Source organism: Lepidochelys kempii, chromosome 1 (assembly GCF_965140285.1).
Source record: "Lepidochelys kempii isolate rLepKem1 chromosome 1, rLepKem1.hap1, whole genome shotgun sequence".
Lineage (NCBI taxonomy): Eukaryota > Metazoa > Chordata > Testudines > Cheloniidae > Lepidochelys > Lepidochelys kempii.
Genome location: NC_136380.1, coordinates 133,022,214 through 133,043,549, shown reverse-complemented (window position 1 = coordinate 133,043,549; position 21,336 = coordinate 133,022,214). Strand labels below are relative to the sequence as shown.

At 39.4% G+C, this 21,336-nt stretch overlaps 1 protein-coding gene across 7 annotated transcripts in view; it reads right to left on the bottom strand.

Moving 5' to 3' along the window:
- Positions 1 to 21,336, bottom strand: part of TBL1X (transducin beta like 1 X-linked) — a 252,897-nt gene continuing 231,561 nt past the window's right edge. For all 7 annotated transcript variants that reach the window (XM_073354501.2, XM_073354483.2, XM_073354519.2 and 4 more), the window contains 10 exons: positions 18,230 to 18,371; positions 16,481 to 16,544; positions 16,282 to 16,379; positions 14,682 to 14,742; positions 11,342 to 11,463; positions 9,510 to 9,584; positions 7,586 to 7,713; positions 5,289 to 5,454; positions 4,209 to 4,310; positions 1 to 3,674 (listed from right to left, as the gene is read on the bottom strand). In XM_073354501.2, coding sequence (XP_073210602.1) covers positions 3,648 to 3,674; positions 4,209 to 4,310; positions 5,289 to 5,454; positions 7,586 to 7,713; positions 9,510 to 9,584; positions 11,342 to 11,463; positions 14,682 to 14,742; positions 16,282 to 16,379; positions 16,481 to 16,544; positions 18,230 to 18,371 — 985 coding nt within the window. In that variant the 3' untranslated portion in view covers positions 1 to 3,647. The remainder of the gene's footprint in view (positions 3,675 to 4,208; positions 4,311 to 5,288; positions 5,455 to 7,585; positions 7,714 to 9,509; positions 9,585 to 11,341; positions 11,464 to 14,681; positions 14,743 to 16,281; positions 16,380 to 16,480; positions 16,545 to 18,229; positions 18,372 to 21,336) is intronic.

Genomic DNA, 21,336 nt, shown 5'->3' with positions numbered 1-21,336 from the left:
TTCTCTAATATCAAAATATAGCAATTTATTCAAGACACTGAATATGATCTGTTGATTCTCTCCTTGAAACAAATGAGCTACAATACACAAGGTGATTTCTGAGAGTGTGCAGGTGGAGGGGAAACAAAACAGGGGTTGATGTTGTTTCAACAGAATCTGGGAAATGCTGAAATGAGAACCAAAGTCTGGCTGCAAGTCTGACACAGACAATAAAAACTGCAGAAACCAGAATTCAAAATTTCAGTGAGTGGCTGAAAGAACATTTCTGCAATTGACAAAGAACCACATTTTAAAAAAAAGTTAAAAAAAAGAAAAAGGAAAAGTAAACCGCAAAACCAAAGCAGACCCTTACATTTGACAAAGTGCACTTCACTTGGCTCTAAAATTACCTAGGTTTATTTTTTCTTTTTTTTTAAAAACAAATCAAAAGGAAATTCCTAAGATGTAGCATGGGGTTAGTGCGTGTTTAACCCTGTAACTGTCAGGCCCTTTAATGCCCCATAAGGGACCCAGTGTTTTCTACATTAAAGATGCAGTAACCTACATTAAAGAAGCAAAGCCTGGGCACGTATTCAAAGGTTGCTATTTTATCTCAAGGCCAGTTCCATGCAGCCAGTAAAGGTAAAATTCCTGTAAGCATCCAGGAAGGTTAATGGGTCAGTCTGCAGGAGGCTAACAAAACGTGTATGTATACAGAATTCTTCTTTGGGACAATAGCACCTTTCACATGAGAGAATTTGATACTTGCCAAATTCTGAAACTGTGCTTTACTCGCTTTCTTCTTTTTATGTAACTTAGCAGAGACAAGATGGTGTTAATTTAGATCATTTCAAAAATGAAACATGTTTCTTTGACACCCACAAAGTATCTCCCAGTTAAAATTCCTGGAACAGGCTCCATCAGATTTAGATATGTCTGTGTAACAAGAAAGCCAGGCCAAAAAAGCAACTGAACTAAAATCACCTATCCTGTCATCACATCTTGATGTTTGGCCTGTTCAAGAGTCACACAAACGGCAGACCCAAAAGAAGCACACTGCTGAGCATGTCTTCTGAGCCCCCCTAAATAGATGCTGCTTTCCTGTTATCCTTGAAAATTCAACCCAAGGCTCCTGTGCATCATAGGCACAGGCTTAAAATGAGAACCGTCAACACTCACAATGACACTAGTGAGTAATTACATCAGCAGTCCTTTATAAAACCTCACTGAACTTCTGTAATAAAGCTCAGTTCTCTCTTCTAACAAGGACTCTTTTTCCTATCATGAGCTTAAACAGGTCAGCCGAGGCAGCTATTATAAAACAGTTCAAAAATGTCATCTGGGCATCTAAAATCCAATGCTCTATGGATTTGTTACCTCAAGGAAAATAACTTTCCTTCTTCCCACCTTCCATTCTTTGGGGGTAAAAAAGAGCAATAGCAATCAACAACCAATATTCCACCTAAATGTTTCTACTTCAGGACCGAAACATCTGAATAGTTTAATTGTTTTAATTACTTTCTGATCTCCAATCGTACATCACAGTGCTTGTGATGAGTGAGCAGTGGTTAGTTCCTGTGAAAAGGCCAAGATAGTGTCAGCGTGTCACAGTAAAGAGAGAAAAACATCAGATGAAATAAAATATTAATTCCATATACTAAGTAACTTGGGCATTTTCATACCACTTTAAGCATTATGGGTCAGGGTCTTACAAATTACTCCTGTTGGGCAACCCCACTGAAAGAAACGGGTGAGATTCTGTGTGGCACCTCTGAGAGGCACAGCACTCAACTCGCTATGGAGGTGCTATGGTGGCTTTAAGCCACTTTTGCACTGTTCTGATCCTGGGCTGCTCCATGGGATGGAGAGGGCCCTGGCATGGTTTAGTTCTTAGGGCCTAAGTTATGGCCACCTCCTTGAACTACTCCATGGTCTACAGCACTGCCGGGAATCTCCACAGCACTGTATGCTGCAACCCTGCCCACGGCACACCTTTTCTGCCCCTAACCCTGTGCCCTCTGTCATCATGATTTGCAAAGCATCCCAGAAGGCAATCTGATAGCTGTCTTCTGCAGTGCCTATACTAGGGGAATCCAAAGGGGAAGAAGGGATCCTATTAAATCAGTGGTAAAAGTCCCATTGACTTAATGGGAAGAGGATCAGCCTAATGTGATGACTAGTGGAGTGAGGTATTATCTAGTCAGCATGGTCTAGATAATACTTAGTCCCCCCACGAGTGCAGGGGACTGGATTAGATGACCTCTTGAGGTCCCTTCCAGTCCTATGAACATGACTGAGAGTGACAGAATGCAGCCTTAATATGAATTTGGGACCATTTCTCCAAGAAAGAGCATATACAATTGTTTTCCTTTAATTACTACAGGTATTTGGGTATATGGACCCAAAGATATGAATTCTGTATATATAACCTCAAACTTCTGTATTCTTTTAATAAATGTATTTAGTTATACAGCCACAAAAATAAAAATTAGCCCATGTAAACTTCTGACTGCAGGAAGAGGTTATTGTTGTTTAAAACCTGATATTTGTTGTATGAATGACATTTTCTTACAGCACTTTATGAGACAAAGGAGAGGAAAATGATACTGCATCTTTAATGTACCGTGGATTCCACTTGAGTCATTCTTTTGCTTGAATTACACAAAGCAGTCTACGTTTGGTGGCTATTTTAGGCTTTTAAAATTATGTTTAACATAAAAAATATTTTTTTCCAAAAATACACTGGGTTCTCTCTCTTAAAAGTCATCTTTTGCCTGTAAAAATCTTCCCCAGCACTGCATTCTTATATAAAGCACTTATTACACAATTTGCTGAAAGTGCCCTTGAGATGCTAAGATCTGAAGCATGGAGGGATTTTAAAAAAATAGGCGGGGGGGGGGGGAGCGGAGAAAGAGGAGAAGCAGACTGTCGAAATTTTTTGTTGTCATGTCCAACTGGCTGCATCTACTGTGGGCACACAGGATGGGGAAGGACGGAGAGAGAGAGAGAGAGAAACAAGAAGGAGAAGGGAAGGAAAAAGAAAAAGAAAAAAAAAATCAGTTCCAACCTAAGCCTGGGATACTCCAGGACATAATATTCCAGCTGATAGAAAAACCACTGAACAAAAAAGTAGTCTAGAAAATAGAAAGTGTTGTGATTACAAAGTTGCGCGTTTCATCAGTACAAACTGGTCTTTGAATGTCCTTTGGGAGAGCAACTGTAGTGTCCAAATTGGAAGGAAAAAAATACACCACCACATGGAGGATGATTTTTTTTTTCCCTTTTGGTTTATCACAGCATTTCGCTTAGTTTGTTTCTTTATTATTATTTTTTGGCACAGCTTTTTTTTTTTTTCCAGCCATCAAAGCAAGTTCTCAGATGCAAGTCAAACAGTGCAGTCTCTAGTTGGTGGCTTCATGCTTCCAAGGCTGAATATTCCAGGTGAAAACCATCCTCTCTCCCTCTCAAGTGACTGTGTTTTTACTCCTTGATGAAGGTTATGGGCAAAATACTAGACTTCTGTGGCCAGGGAGAGTTGGTTTCATTGTACATACTAACTTTTTTCAAGTTTGTACAGTTCTGGAGCTGTTAAGAATAGTTTTGAAGAGTGCTTCTCCCCACACATTCACTGCTGGTCCATTTGAAATTTCTCCTAAAACACTTCACCTTTACTTCCGCAGATCTAGAACACAAACCTAGAGGTGGAGAAAGAAAAGACCCACGAGTTAGAAACATTTCTGAAGCTTATTCCGAATTCTTAACATGTGTGTGCTCAGGTTCTAAATTTGTAGTAACGCAATTTACCAATAACTTAGATAATGCATCATGGAATACTGACTGGGGGAGAATTCTGCATTCACTAGCTAATGAGTGAGTTGTTTCTCATCTCTACTTGTTATGGTTCTACATGATAATCTGCAGGATTTACTCTTTAAGGGTCATGGTGGAGAAAGAAACAGTAGTGTTTGTATTTCTTTAATCATAAATATATTTCAAATAAAAGGTGGCAATCAAGGAAATGTGCGTTGAGGGGCCTGATACAAAGCCGCTTCAAGTAAATGGAAAGACACCATCTACTTCATGGAGCATTGAACTGGGCCCTAAATAAGGGAACACACCCACCCACCTCTGAGCTTTGTCCAGAGAGGGCAACAGTGCACAGAATTTGTGTTGGCCTTTGCACAGGATTTTCCCCAAAATATTTACAATGAATGAATACAAATGTTTACCGATCCGTCTGATGCACTTGCTCCCACTTTGTCTCCTCTAGCATTCCAACAGACTTCAAAGATCCCTCCAGTGCCTCTGTAGCTATGTACTAGAGTTCCGCTCTAGAAAGCAAACCAATTTGCAAGATTTGACGTTTAAAATATTTTATTTTTATGTGGGCACTTATGGTTGTGGGTTTGCTGTGAGGTGCATTGGTGCCTACACTGTGAGGCACAAATACCAGGGGTAAAATCCTGGAACTATTCAGGTCAATGAGAGTTTTGCCATTGACTTCAATAGGACCAGGATTTCACCCAGTTGTCCTGTGAAGAGTTGGGATCCATATTGTATACACACTTGTCTGTAGCCCCATCCCAAATCCACCATCCCCACTCACTGGTGGGAACCACACCAGTTTCACTGCCAGGAGGGTCCCTGTGGTTTCTAATAGAGAAAGAAATATTGAAAATTCATGTCCTGAACATTTTTACTTCTTAGGAAAAAAAGAACGCTGTATATAAACAAGCATAGCTCAAATCGTTCAGCTTGTTCCTGGAGCAAGCTCTGCTAGGAAGTCACTATCAGCCCAAAGAGCTTTCTGGGCATTAGTCTGCAAAGTAGTAACTCCAAGTATCCCACTGTTTTACAGAGCCCTGTTATCCTGTACAACATCAGATCCACGTATCTTTGTGATGATAATCTCTTCACAAATATGCAATACTCTAAAAAATTAGTCCTGTGCATATCTGAATCTCAAATGAACCCAGCTTGCTGCGTAATAGGAGCATCAATCATTTCTAAAGGCTGCTGCACTGGCAGCTTGACACGCCTCATATGCCCAGTGCAGTTTCATCTGCACACCAACATCAAATTGAGACAATTGATTTTCTTGGCACAGTTCCACATTCAATGAACCTTTGGCAAAAACGTGAAAGGACAGGCACCTCATTATCTCACACCATCAGCTCAAAAGGTTTTCATGTCACGGTCAGGTTCACAAATTCAGTACATACAGATACATACATTTTCCATTTATCATTTCTGTTATTAACGTTCCAGCTAAACCGCTTTTCATTAGTGTGTGTGAATCGAACGAGTACCTGAGTATTCCATATATGGACACATTTGTCAAAGGACCCACTGGCCAGGTATTTCCCATCAGGACTAAAAGCTACACTGTAGACAGGTTCTTGATGTTTGGTTAATGTATGAATGCAGACTCCTCGTTCAACATCCCACAGCCGAACAGTAGAATCGAATGAAGCACTACAGGAAAGAGTCAAACACAAGTGGGTGCTGACTAGGGAACTAGTTTATCTGCAGTTTGCAAAGATACTGTAAACAACTCGTGAGGACACATCCCATCTACAAACAAATGTGCACCAATACTTCCAACAGGAGAGGTATGGAAGGACTGAGATCTATCAAACCCTCTTAAGTGAAACAAATTTATTACGGTGAATGTGCATATTTGGAGCCTTTGGCTTCATGTGGGGGGGGGGAGGGGGAAGCGGGTTGTGGGTAGAAGTAGGAATATAGGAATTGCCTTACTGGATCAGACCAGCTGTTCATCTAGTCCAGTATCTTGTCTCTGACAGTGGCCATTACCTGCTACTTTGGAGGAAGGCTGAAGTAACTCTATAGTGGACAGGTTTCGGATAACATGCCCCAGGGAAAGTTTCTTCCTAAGAGGATTTGGTCTCTTATCTAACAAATGAATTTTGCTTCATATTCTCTAGCATAGTGGTCCTTTACCTTCTTTCACCCTCTGCCAGAAATTACTCATCGTTTCTTACCACAATCCACCTAAATCCAACGTTGTGGACTAAGGGAACACAGGAGAAATCCCCTGTATTGTATAAAAAACCCTCAAACCCAACAATCCTCCCTCCAAACAAAACAAAACTACTTGACCAACAAAATAGATAAATTTAAGAGGCAACCCCGCTAGGATATCATACAGAAGATATGGTCATTATGTGCCAATTAGCTAATCAATCCAGTGGTCCAGGCATCGATTGACATTCCTAAGATTAAACCGATGTCTAAAACTGGACGAAGTTAAATCTTGAATGAATTTCTTTAGGTGAAAGTTTAACAGGCATCCAAGTTGTTCCACACCACTTACCAGAACTATAAAAAAATATCAATATCTATGCAGTTTTGCTTGATGGCTCTCATTAGAGTACATCCAATTGGTTTAATGGACTGCCAGATCCATACATTAGAGGGCTTCAATTAAACAGATTCATTTACATAAACCAGATGCCTGGGTGTTGGGTGCAGTGGCAACTGTATCCTTTTTTTACTAAAGTACACCTCTACCCCGATATAACACGACCCGATATAACGCAGGTTCGCATACAATGTGGGAAAGCTCCGACACGCAGCTCTGAGCAGCGTGTTGAGCGTGCCGGGCTGGGGCCGAGGGGTTGGATAAGGGGCAGAGGGTCTCGGGGGCGGTCAGGGGCTCCCCCCCCCGCAGAGTCTAGGAGGCAGGAGCTGTGGGGGGCACTTTTGGGGGCCCTGCAGTCCCAGAGTGGCCCAGGGGATTAGTGAGGGGCTGGGAGCAGCCTGCTCCGCTTCCCTCGCCCCGGCCCCAGATGTGTCACTCAGGGGAGGGGGCTTGTGGGAAGGGATCTCCCCCCGCACTCACCGGCAGTGGCGGAAGCGGAGCAGCCCGGCCCCAGCCCGCTCCACTCCACCAGCTCCCGGCCGTGGTGCTCTGCTTCCTGCTGCAGGTGAGTGCGGGACCTTTCCCCCCCCCCACCCCCCCCCAGCGACACAGCTGGGGCTGGGACAAGGAAAGCAGAGAGGGCTGGGGCCGTGTCGCTCCGCTTCCCACTGCCGGTGAGTGCAGAGGACGACCTTTCCCCAACCTCTCTGTGCTCACTGGCGGTGGGAAGCAGAGCGCCGCGGCTGGGAGCTGGCAGAGTGGAGCGGGCTGGGGCTGCATCACTCCTCTTCCTGCCGCTGCCGGTGAGTGCCTGTCAGGGGGCGGCGGGGGGGGGGGGGGGGGGAGTTTGGATAGGGGTCAGAGCAGTCAGGGGACAGGGAGCAGGGGGGTTGAGTAGGGGGTGCGGTCCTGGGGGTATTTAGGGATGGGGGGTCTCTGGAGGGGGCAGTCAGGGAACAAGGAGGGCCAAAGCAAGTTCGATATAACGCGGTCTCACATATAACGCGGTGAGATTTTTTGTCTCCCGAGGACCGCGTTATATTTGGGTGGAGGAGTAGTTTAAAAATTAAACACTATCTGGCTTAATTTTCCATGTTTGTTGTATGTTTCCTCCCTCTTTGGTCAATCCCCGCTCATCCACTAACAGAAATGATTTTCAGTCTTATTTGCAGATAGCCCAGTAACAAGCATCAGCAGGAGAGGAGGTGGTTTTGTTTTTACCTGGCTAACATGATGTTGGAGTTTGGGTTACTGGTGCCTGGTCCTGTAGGACTCCATTTGATAGTATAAATCTCTTTGCTGTGAGCCTGAAGGTCATGTACACATGTATCTTGCTTCATACTCCAAATCTATGCCAGGTGAATCGGAAAAAAATCAGCCAGGTATCTAAACTTTGCAATCTTTTCTCAACTCCTGGTTTTCAATCCTTCCTTTTCTGTTTGTATATGACAATCATATATATATATTGCACACGCGCGCGCACTTACAGCATAGCAAAGGAATTTAAATATAGCTTATTTACATAACAATTTGCTAATTGCCATACGTACATCTACACACTTTACATTACATATTGTGAGAGAAAGGCCTTGCAAATTTAACTGTGTTTATTCACTAGATCAAGAAAGGCTGACAATTGTTGTCCTGGCCATGGAATCTAACCTGAATTTATATTACATGTTTCAATCCTAGTGTGAATTTGTCAAAACCATTTTAAGTATGGCTTAGATAAATCTTGATTGTTCCAAGCATCCTGCTGGTATTCTGATTTGTTTTACTGATGTCTTTAATAACATGTCTGATGGAATCAAATCAATAATTTATGCACTATTATGCAAGTCAATATTTCAATATCAGAGAAAGAATAAGTTGAATGGAAATGACATGTTTTATAGTGAAACTGCTCTGCAGCTGCCTGACAAACCAAAACCCCTCAACTAATTTTTAGGGGGGAAAATAATCCAAAATTACAGATATTCAGTGGTAGAGAGATGCTGGAAAAGCAATAATGCTCAAACTCACTGGATATAAATTAGCAGCAGGAGAACAAGCCAATGTGTTTGTGAGCCACATATACAGCAGTGTAGAATCAATAATGAGGAATATGAGACCACAATTTGGAAACAGCCCATGCTTTTGGGCATCTAAGTAACAGAAAGCTGTGGAGAAATGGGGTGAAATTCAGAGAAGAGCAACAGAAGTGATTAAGGAACTGGAGGGATTGAGTTCTGAGAAAATCGTTAAGAGAAATGACTAAATATGGATAAATAATTTATTAAAATGTATATGGGTGTGGGTGGACAGAAGAACCATCGAACAAATATCTGAGGTGTATAAAGCACCAAGGAGTTAGAGGGTGAAACTGAGCAAAATATTATTTAGGCTGAACATGATGATCATGATGGTCCCTTCTGGTCTTAAAGTTTCTCAGTATAGAATTTATAATTGAGAGATCCTTTCAGGGTTTGTCTGCACTTAAAAGTTTTGCCTCTTTAAATATTCTGATGCTTATACTGGTACAGTTTATTCTGGTTTGGGAACCAAAATAAGCTACACTGGGTAAGGCATCTTTACACTGGTATAACTCCATCTGTACTAGGGCTTTTGCCAGTATAACTACGTCAGCAAACAAAAACAAAAAACAAAAAAACACATTACTTACTGACAATTATATTTTTTAACTATTGAGTGTGGATCAGGCTTTAGACTGGAACAGTTTTCCAGGTGAAATGGTGAAAACCTTATTGGCGTATTCACTGTAAACTATGGTGATTAAACACTTGTTAATGTACAGTGAGGATCAGTCCTGTGTTGGCAGTGAGACAGGATGAACTAAAATATGGTCTTCAGTTCAAACTGCTAGAATTCCATCACAGTGACATATTGACAGTAGATCCTAATTGAAATAGTATGCTCAAGTTTTCTTTCTGCTTCTCTTTCATTCTTATTTCACTCAAAAATGGTAAGATGAAACCACCATTCATGCAGAGAGTTTTAATAGTATGGTAGCATCAGGCTGGGGAAAAAAATGTCAACTGAGACGAAAAGGTCTTTTTTAACTACATGAATGGAAAACCTTATAAAGTAAATTTCTCCAGGGGAAAAATACTGAGCAGTCTGGAGGCAAGCCATCAAATTACATTACCTTTAATGTCATATCATCAGAGCAGGACGCTAGTAGCATACCAGAAGGGTCCCATTTAATTGCATTGACTTCATTCTGAAATAAAGATTGATTTTCTAAGTGAACATTCCAAGTTGCCTGCATTGTGCCTGGCACCCAGCAGAGGGCACTCAAGTGTTATTACTCCTACAAGTGAAACTATTGAAAATTACATTCCATTCTTCATTACCTTACATGTGAAGACATCCCTTTTCACATCCCACTATCCAAATACATATGAGGAAGGGAAACCAATTTTTTGTGTCAATGAATGATCCACACAATTAGCTACCATGTTCCTGACATAACTGGTGTCAGGAGCAAAGTCTGGCAATCATCAGATTCTTCCTACACGACAGAATATTTGACAAACCCTAGTCCCAGACCATTTAATGGTGCAACAATTAGATAATTTAAAATAATTTCTGAGGTTGACATTCCATTAATCTAACAAATACTTTTCCTTAAGAATATATATGTATATACCTACGCACATACACACACAAAGTTCTACGGACTAGTCTCAAATAGTGCAACTCTTCAGAGGTGCTTTGTCTATACCAGTGTGTGTACTAATGTACTAAGACAAAATGCAACTTGGAGCATTAGCTGGTTTGTGGTCCTTAAACCAGATCAACTTCAAAACCACCTTTCAGTCTGAAAACTTTGTTATCCACTATTTGTACCAATAACACCTGCAGTGACGATAACTATATGAAGTTAGAGGACATTTTTTTCTTTGTTTTTCTCCAGTTTACTTTGTGTATTTGACTACACTTGGTGTGTAATCAAACCCACTGTTTCCCCTATCTAGTCAGCCAGTTCCCCTGTTTCCTATGGGTCTTTCACATGCTAACAGGGGGGAAGAAAAGCATTTTTAAAAGAGAAAAATGTGTTGTGGGAACATAGTAATTGGGCGGAGTACTTGGTGGCAGGGATAGTACCTGTAACTATTTTTAACTCATTTCCCCCCTCAGATACAGACACACAATTTCAGCTGTAGTTAACAGGAGTTGCACACATATATTTGAGGGCAGGATTTGCCCCATGTGCAGAACGGAGCAGTCAGTCCACTCAATAGAAAACATCAGCCTATGGATGAAGGCCTAATGTGGAGGCAGCATCACCTTTTGAGAAAACATCAGCTTAATTGAGAACTGTAGCCATCGTGATTAGCAACCAGTCTCCATGTGGACCAATTCTGCCTCAGGCAGAGGTGGCCACCTGAGGGGAGTTACGAAGTAATTTCATATGGTAGAATAGCTCAGCAGTGTTCTTGTGAAAGAAAATCTGCAGCATTAGCCTGTGGCTACCATTAAATAGTCACAAAGAGAGATAGTCAAGAAGAGAAAAAAATGAGGAGTCTATTTAGGTATATAGGCAGGTGGGGAATGGAGAGAAGGATGAGAGAAGTACCTATTAATGGATCTTATCCTACTCAAACCAATTCATTCTACAACTGAACGATGGTTAAAAGTAAATTGTTCCCTTCCTCCTTGTAATTCACATCACGTTGTTAAAGAGACTACAAAAGCGGTAGATGAAATTGTACTGATGTATTTTTGAGTCCTTAGAGTCGGTTACATGTAAATACCCTCACTGTGTAAGCTGTGGGTTTTGCCTGCATGTTGTGATTTAGAACAGTGAATCTCTTTTCAAAGACAGAGAGTCATTTTTACAGAGTACGTCTTTGGGGAAGGAAAGGGATAGAAACACTGTTGGTCCTAGAACACAGATGCTGTTTAACATCACCAGCTACCACCATGCTCACATGCTAGTAATGACTCCTAAAATTTCAAATTCTTTAAACCTACTGTGTGTCCTTGAAAGGTTTTGACTGGGCGATCACAGCCAAGTCTGCATACGTGAATGCACATGTCAGTACTGCAGGAGGCAAAAGTAGTGTTGTTCTGCCAGTCTACATCCAGAGCAGGGGCTGTGAAGCACAAACAAAAGAGTGAATGTTAGGAAATATGGCAAAGAAACAGCTACCCAAATCATTCTCCCCATGCCACCAACTTGACCAAGGGCACCAGTTAGTGATTGGCCTATTATAGATCTGGAACAGTTCATTGCTATGTGGATGTCAGATATGAAAAGAAATACACAGTAGTTCAGTAGTTGTTCTAGGGACTCTGTTTATAGCTACCTAGCAATGGGTACCATGGATGCTTCATATGGCACCTTCCTATTAGACTCCTTAGGTGATGACCAGATTTAAGCCTATAGTTGTATGCACTTTTGTTAATCTGGTTTTAACTTGTTTTATATATAGATGTAGTTTAATTTGGTAAGGAACCAACTTAAGATAAAGTGATTAAGTCAAATTAAAAATGTCACAAAGGTTTTTGCAGTGCCTTAACTAAATTGTTTTTGAAACCAATTTAAAGTTAAACCAGTACAACTTTGACTGTAGACAAGGCCTACCACAGTTGTTTTTTTTGTTGTTGCCGAAGACAGATTTTAGCCACCCCTCTGAAGGATGGAATGAGATCTGTTAACAGAGGTATTAGTTTTCATTCTCAGGACACTTATTATGTATGTGTCAGTAACAATGACAATCTAACAGGATTTAGGAAGGGGTTAAAGTTGAATTTATTTGGGGTGAGCATATAATGTAGATTTATCATTAAAATGGTGGCGAGACCGCCGAAATTTTTTATCCAATGTTTTTTACGTATAAAGATGGAAGTATGTCTCCTTTGGAAACCAAAAAATCTACTACATTTAATATATTTTGTTTTGACTTTATTCTCATGAAACTAAGCACCTTTGAGTAAATATATGTAATATCTAAAAATGACAGGAGAGCACATGCCTCGTGAACCATCATGGGGCTTTCTTCAACCCTCTCAATTAAAAAAAAATACAGCTACACTGGCAAGGCAGAAATGCTTCACAGAAAAACATCACGTATAGAATTAATGATGAAACGGAGGAATTCTGTGAAAGAGGGGAGGCATTCTGTTTGATGGAAAGCATGTGTGTTTAAGAGAGATCACTGTAGAGATGAGGGCTCAGTGTGATTAGAGAGAGGATCATGAAGCAGCCCAGGATTCTGTTTACACAATGTTTCTCTGCTATTATTTTTCAGCTGCACAATTTTGCATCATTGTTTTAAAGTCAATAAAATGTATCCAAATCAACATCAGTACCCTTTTTCTGGGGCTAATAGAAAGAATGAGAAATTGCGGTCCAAAAGTAATTTTCAGAAAGCTGGGTGCACCTAAAGTTATGGAATTACAAAGGAAGTATCATTTGAATCATAAACGTGTTGCTAGGGTGACCCCATAATATTGGTAGAATTTCATATTCACTGGTGGGGTTTATTTTATTTAATCATATGTTTACTCAGAATATAAGTAAATAAAATGTACTGGAAATAATAGCCAACTATGCTGTATGAAAATGAGTAACCTGACTATCAAAACAGATGTCTGTAATAACCACAGCGATTATTAGCCAACTGCTTAAAACAAAAGGTTACAACAACATTTAATAAAAGCAACAACTACACATTTCAAGAATTGCAGTTAGAAAGCAACAACTTCCTCATAGTTCAAGGCATTTGGCTTCTGCCCTCATGCCTCATTGCACATTTAAGCCATATGGGTATTCAGAATAAACACACACCTTGCTATGCATTACTATTTACACAGTGTTATCAAGGCATTTGGGGGTTTCTGCATGGCACTGAAAATGACAAGACCAAAGCTTTTCCTTGTACTCCTAGCTATGTGTTTAATACTGCGATTTATATGTTGTGTTAGGAATGACCTTTCTTAAATATGGGGCAGGCATTCACTGAAATTTTTCCAAATGAGCACCCAAAACAAAAGTATATTTGCTATTATAAGGCTACCCATGATATACTGTAAAAATCAATTAGCTAAACTCTTCTCATTAGTGACCCAGTACCAATTTATGCTTGGGTGGTGCTTTGTATGTGCGTCCAAATAGTGATCCCTCTGAAAACAGGATTCTCTCACTGAATGTTAATGAAATGAACATTGGGACCGGGTTCGAGTTGAAGTCTGCTCTGGTGGCTGGGAAGAATCGTAGTAAATCTTTATAAAAGGGCTAATCAAATCCTGGATGCATGCAAGATACCTACGAGCCCATTGTGAAAGTTATGGGAGTTTTAGGTTTGGAACTATAAAACTTCACCAATCTGTCAGGGAACTTCATGGGCCTTGGATTAGACCTATAGGTTATTGGTCAGGCAATAGTGGAGATCCCAGCAACATCCAGTATTCATAATTGTTCTATTCCATTTTGAAAATTAACATAATCAATCTGAAATGAATAATATTAGCGTCCACACAACCATAATTCATTCACACCTCATGAGCCCAATGAAAAGCAAAGCACAGACGGTGGAAGATATGTCCTGAACTCTTTGTAATGCAGCTAGAGATTATTACATTATGTTGGAAGACCTAATCAAGTTACCAATTAGCATATAAGGAAACCACGAGGTGTCTGTATGATGCAAATCATTCCTGAAGGATGACTTTGTTTCAAATGTACTCCTATCCAGTAAGAACACTATCCTAGGGAGCTAAGAGGGTATAGGTTTTTCATCAGTACATTGCTTTACAGTGCAGAGGGTGGTTCTACAGAATATTCCTAACAAAAAATAAAATTCCACAATAAATATCATGAGTTCATTTGCAAACAGAGACTGCTTTTTCCATGCAGGCAGCATAGTGCACAGTTTTATAAGATGAGTGGCAAAAAGCAGTGAAAATCTGATCGGAACATACACTATCAGAATACTTTGTATTTTCTGAAGAATAATAATTTTTACCTGCACCGGAGGCCAGTAATGTTTATCCGTTTGTCCACAATGGGAAAATGAGTGATGTTTTAAATATGTTAGCAAACTAAATGTTAGCTATTTAGCAAACTAAACATGCTAAATAACATGTGTTTAAACATCAACTTAGCACCTAGTTTAGATGAAGACAGTGATGTTTAAAAATGCATTAGCTAGCTGTGGTTAAACCCAAGGGAACTATAACACTTCTAGAGCCAGAATTTGGATTTTGTTACTAAACATAATGCCAGGTTGATAACAAGATATATATATATTTTCAGATTGCCAAAATTAAGGAAAAAAATATTTTGAAACAAAATGTAAATGGTAATTACCTGAGTGGAAAGGAAACTGCTGCTTAGCTTCCCCTGTGTGAGCATCCCAAATTATTGTTGTCTGTGTCCAGAGGAAGAAATAAAGATTAGTTACCATTCCTCTTGGAAAGTAACAGGAAAAAAAGAAAGCTCACCACAGAGCAATTCTAGAAGACACCCTGATAACATTATTGACTGTTGAGAGCCTTAGCTATTGCAAAGATGTATACATATATATCTGTTCCAATACACCTGTTATGAGAAAATAATACAACTGTAGATATTGAACTGTCACTACTACAGAGGCAGCAATGAACCCAATGAGCGTGGGTTCCCTCTTAAACGTATTAGCCAGAAGATAGCTCTGAGCAACTTTATGAGGCTGATCTTTCTGAGCATTTTGCTACAGTTATTTCAATTAGCACCTCTTTTAGATGAGACTTCCCCCCCTTTTACATGATGCAAACTGAGTTGTATTATGAAAACCCAACAGATACTGTACATATCATTACTAAGTCACCATGTGAGAAATTCATCTAGCAGAAAAATATAAATGGTATACTGCGGAGGAGGGATAGCTCAGTAGTTTGAGCATTGGCCTGCTAAACCCAGGGTTGTGAGTTCAATCCTTGAGGAGGCCATTTAGGGATCTGGGTCAAAAATTGGGGATTGGTCCTGCTTTGAACAGGGGGTTGGACTAGATGACCTCCTGAGGTCCCTTCCAACCCTGATAGTCTATGATTCTACTGTCATCATGGTGGGCCAGATGAATGTAGAAATTGCTTCCTATGGATCCATAGCAGAGCAAATTTAAGCAAAATCCCTATAGAACTAAGCACAATCTTTTGAGTGAATTGTAAATGTATTAGAAAAATATACTTCCAGAACATAAACATGGGATGCCTGATTTCACTGATAATGTAACCATCTAAAGGACTATTGGTGTTACAGAGAAAGTATGTCCACTGGATTAATAGTACTGCTGTTGGGAGATAAAAGTTACTCTAGCAATAGGAGTAAAACTCTAAGTTTCCGTTTACAGGGATTTATGGGAGGTTAATTCCCAGTTACAGTTCAAATGGGTTTGTGCCCCCCCTTCAGTAGTAATTTGAGTTTTCAATTTCTAACTCAAACAGGACACTCAGCTGAAGTTGTCACATTGTGCCTGATTTTGAGATGACATCACCAGATTTTGCTTGATTTGCAAACAAAACCATAAATTCTTTACTCAGATTTGTCTGATTGTTGAAATGAACTAGTGGGCACAAGAGAACTTAAAACAGATTCCCTCTCCTGAGGTATTTATAAGTGCTAGACTAAATGCATATACATAAATTGGGGGATGAGATTTTTACTTCCTTTGTCTGAGCAATGCTTGGGATTCAATGCAACAGACAGCAAAGTGAGGATTTGTTAAAAACATGTGTCACATGGTACAAATTTATCCAGCCACAGGAGAGTAGTTAGTCACTTACTCTGATGAAATCAAGACCCAACAAAACAAATTAGGCAAACTTTGCTGAATTCCCAAAGCAGGAGAAGGAGATGTTGAAATTCAAACGATATAAGCTCACAGCATCTGCATGTTCACACATCAAAGTTACATATTTTTAATACTAACTTTATCAACGCCAGCACTTAAAATGTAATTCCCCTTTTTGTTCCATTTCAGAGCAAATATGGGACCTTTGTGTTGACCTAAGGTGCTCGCAAGGTTACCTAAAATGTAAAAACAAAAAATGTTAATGTTATGATTTGTCTGGGAGATGGAATACAGTACTATTAATCATTTGTAATCACTGAAATGTTAAATGGCTCACCATCTTCTGTCCATATTCTTGCAAAACCATCATATGATCCTGTAGCCAATAGCGTTCCATCACTCTGTTGGATGTGGAAAAGCCAATATAAATGAAAGGTTACTACAGATTATACTGAATCAGCCCTGATTCAGTCATCTATTCCTCAAGTCAGTGTTTTCTGAAGTAAGGGAAATTTGACAACCCACAAAGAGAGAAAGCAAGTATCATTACTCAGTTACATCCTAAATTAGAGGTTAGTATTGCTGGCAACAACGAGAGAATAAAAACTGCAAATGAACCATTAAATATTGAGTTGCTCCATCACATAGAATAACTTAGCCAAAACGACTGAGACAAAACTGAGATATAATGATTTTTATGGGAATCTTTTAGTTGAGAAACAGGGATTTTAGGCATTTAGCAAATAATTTCTAATTTGCATGTTTCTTTATAATGTTTCTAACCCAATTCATATGAAAACAGAATGCAATAACTACTGGTTTTTAGACATTAATCAGTGTGAAAGTTTCTGGGCACTGGACGATGATGAATATTGTGGATTTAATTAAATAATGATGGCAGATGGTTTTATTAGCATCCAGAATAAAAAGTTGTTAAGAAAAGCATAAAGTAATCATCAACAGATGTGTCCATTCCTATTCTCCAAAAAAGAGTGAGACAGAATAGCTGTGCACTTAAATATAGAAAGATGTAGAAAAGAAATCAAAACCTAGGTTAGGTTTATTGGGACATACATTCAAGTTGCACGCTAGCTAATGCATAAGTGACAATTACAAAAGAGAACATGAATGAGGGGAAAGAAAGGTCAGGTGGAAGATGCACAAATACTGTCAAATTTGCATCTCATCGGATATCAGTTTCCTGTGTTTTCACTTGCCTTGGAAAACTCTATAACAATTTGGGATCACATTGAGTGTTTCATTAGAAAGGCTTGCTTACATAAATACTAGATAAATAAACTTCAGGATAAATATTGGCATCACAATAGGTCTGGAAATTAAATAAGATGATTGCCCATTGAAGGAGGCCCCTTCCTATTCATTTCTCCTACTTCTCTCATAATTGTCTCTGAGCCTGTTTTCATGCTTCCCCCATGCATTGAATTCTCTATTTCCTTATACTGGTATATCAGGTCACCACCATCTCTTTATTTAAATCCTTCCTGAAAATTCCCCTTCGCCACAGAGCCCACAGCAAAGGAATCAAGAACACTCACTATCTTTCATCTTTGTCTTCTTTCTTAACCATGTTGAACTCCCTGACCTTCCTCTACTATGCATCACCTTCATTCATTATGTCAAGTCTCCAATTTAGATGGCAAGCTGTTTGGGCAAGGGCCTTACCCTTTTCTTCTGCAGCACTCCTAGCTCACACTGGGGCACAATAATAATAGTCATGATTAACCAACAGATCAAGCTGGGATCTTGTGCTGATAGGGAGTGCCACTGACATTTCCCTTTTTATTCCCTCATCCTTAAAAACAGTTGAGCCATTTTTACTCACAATCCCCAAAATAAATATATAAACACTCTAATTATTAAGCCTAAGGAAAATCAACAGCCTTAGAAAATTTCAGCATGACAGATGAAAGTTTAGTCTATTATGAGTTTCTGAAAACAAGAAGGACGTTACTAGGGTAGGGAAGAAGTTCTGACCACCTTAACTATAAAGGCATAGTAACTATGATTGCATCTGAATTAAGTTTATTCAGTTAAAAACTGCAAATGGCCCAAGAAGTTAACTCACATTCCAGTCCAATGAAGTCACATCCTTATTGCTGGGCACATCATGTCCTCCTTCTCTTATACAGTGCCTCAAAACTAGCTGAGTGGAACCACCGTTGCTATTTTCATTGAGATTCCATATTCTGGCAGTTGAGTCTCCAGATCTACAAAAACAAACACACTGAGATGAACACTTTGTAATGAGATGATCTTACATAGCAGGTAGAAATCTCTGGTTACACTGAGAGAACACTGTAGGCTTAAAAAAAAAAAAAAAAAAAAAGAGCCACAAGTGGTGAGTTCCTCTGCTCTTCAACTCCCCCACCCTGCACCCTGATTCATTTATTTGGGATCTTTTATGTTTTTAATGAGAATAATCCTCATTCAAGTTCTTAAACTAAAAGTAAAGAAAGCTTTTTTTGAATCAGCTTCTCATGTCACCAATGTTTTTTCCAAAGCATTTTGCAAGCAAGACACTCTCTTGCCCTCAATATTTTGCAGCCCACGGGCTTATATCACACACAATCTTGCAAAAGTTATATAACAAACAAGTAACAATTTGTGAAAACCTGAATAAAAAGCCAATGCATACAGGCGGTCAGCTCCTCAGTCCAGGCTAAGTTCCCTTTACAGGCCACTGCAGTGGCAGAAAGGGGACTTAAAGCTGACAAATCAGCATTTGGAAATTCCCTTGTCATACAGCGGAAATTTGGTGATATTAGAACCCCAGCACAGCTGACTCTATGCCACTCATTCCTCCCCCCTCTATAAGGGCATTCCAAGGTATAGATTGGGGCAGGAGCATGCTGTGTTCCAGTGATGCCTGGCTGGCAGAATGGTCCATTTGCTCTGATGGGATTCAATGCAAGCAAGCCCCAAATCAGTCCCAGAATTAGGGGAGCAAAAAGGTGGTTTAGCTCCACTTTTCTCTCTCTGCTGTCTGCAAGGTGCTGTGCTGAGTGCAACTTGGACAGACCTGGTGATCTGTTCCATAAATTGCAGCAGTAAAATAGTTATTGTTCCTTGGTGCGGGATGGACAGCAAGCTAGGGACACTCATTTGCTAGAGACCAAAGTAAGGTGTAAAAGATCCATTGGATGGATTGAGTCTTATCTAATTTGGTCATTTTCCTGAAGTTTGAAGTCTTGACCCTCTATCTTGAGAAAAGCATGGAGAGGAAGTCATACTCTATACTAATCCTCACATTTGCATTGGATTTACATGAGACTATCTTCCAGTGGGAGAAAGTCTCTGAGGTTGGAAATCAATTTACAAGAAGATAGTAGAGATACCTCTTTCAGTTTATTGGGACTTGTCCTTTTTGCAATCAGTTTGCACAAAGAATTGCTCGTATTTATCCACTGGGTTATTTGCATTTATATGCAGAAAGTAGAATTTGATACAGAATTAGAAGATTTCTTATACTTTCAGGAATTCAGACATGTAAAGTAATTTTTATTGCATATATCTCCAGTCTGTACCTCATGTTTTAGGGCATCTTTTTAATCACGAAGTTTAGGAGATATATTGCTACGGGGAAAAAAAAGTACGTCTCTTTCATGACCGAATTCTTGAGATAAAATTCTTCTCTCCAAAACCCATGCTTTTAAGTACATTGAAAAGAAAATCCCACCCAACTGAACTGAATGCTTTCTTGGAGTTGATAACTAAAATGTTTTCAACATTTTTTTTTAAAAAAAGAATAAAGTACCAAATTAAGTTAAAAAAACGTCCCAAGTGACCAATATTGATCTAGCTAGTTTGAAATCTGAATGATGAAGATCAATTGCTATATTAATAATTTTTTTTCATTATTTTTTGGCCCTGATTTCTAGATCAGTGTTTACAAATGCAATTAGTCTATAGATTCACATTTTGTTTAAAATTTGATTTACATAGAAGGGCTATCTGTGTTTCACTCCTAATTCATCACATGGCCATGTTAGGGCCCTGCCATCGGGCCCTATCAGACTGGACCACTGACAGACAGAACAGAACATTTCCAGCTGTCGCCTCTGCATTTTTTGTTTCTATTAATGACTAGTAAAATTTTTGGGTCAGGAGTTTTGCCCCCAGGAAGAACTGAGATTGCTGTGGCAAGAACTTCTAATGTAACTTCTCATGTCTACAGAGACACTGAAAATAGAGAATCAAGTTTAGGAAGATTAGCTAGATTACTTAATGAAGTTTAAAAGCGAAGAATCATTTTTAGTTCTGGTGCTTTATAATTGTTTATAGGATATAAATAATTTATTAATAAGAGTTGGATAATGGCTTAACATGCAAACTAATTGGGAAATTGCCTCAATGCTCCTGTTGGCTTCTCCATTATGTAAGATTCAGAGCTAACATTGTCCTAATTATAATAACCCAGTTTGTACCAATGTTTGAAATCAATTTTTTAGCAATATTGCTATCAAACTCAGTTTCCTATTTGCTAATTCTAGAAGAGCTGTACTTTCACTTTCAATGGTTTTATTTATTCAGTATTCAGGCTCTGCTTGGGCAATTATACTTTCCAGTATTTTAATTTTGTTTTTCTATTCTGTTCCCCCACTATATAAGCTATTATGTGTCCCTGCAGAGTAGCTCCATAGGCCTATCAGTGTGTGGCAGGGGTATTTGTGTGTCTTCCCTTTTGTTGCTGGGAGAACAGGAAAAGTATCACTATTTCTGCTGAATGATTCAGTGAACCCTGCATTATTAGAGGACCATGGTTCAAGCACGATTTGGGAAGATATTTAATCTCCTTAACTGTCGAGAAGTTGATTCCAGCATGCAAGTCCTGAACACTTGAGTAATATGAGTACTGTACTGTTTTTCTCTTGGGTGGAGTATTGCCAGACTTTAGGGAAGCTTAGTTCTGAAAGATTGTCTTTTCTTTTTCTTTTCTTTTTTTAAAATTGCATGTTTAATTCCAGTCCCCGTTATAAATCAGGGAAGAGGATCTCTCCAGAATTTTACTTATAGGGCAAATAAAATCCCCATTCCACGGCTGTCAGGATTGTATTAAAATAGCTCTAGATGTATGAAGAAATTGGCTTTTTAATTGTTTTGCCCAACCCCTTCAGATTTTGTTATTGCTCATCTTCAGATGCAAGTTTTGGGATAATTTTTGTTGTATTGTAG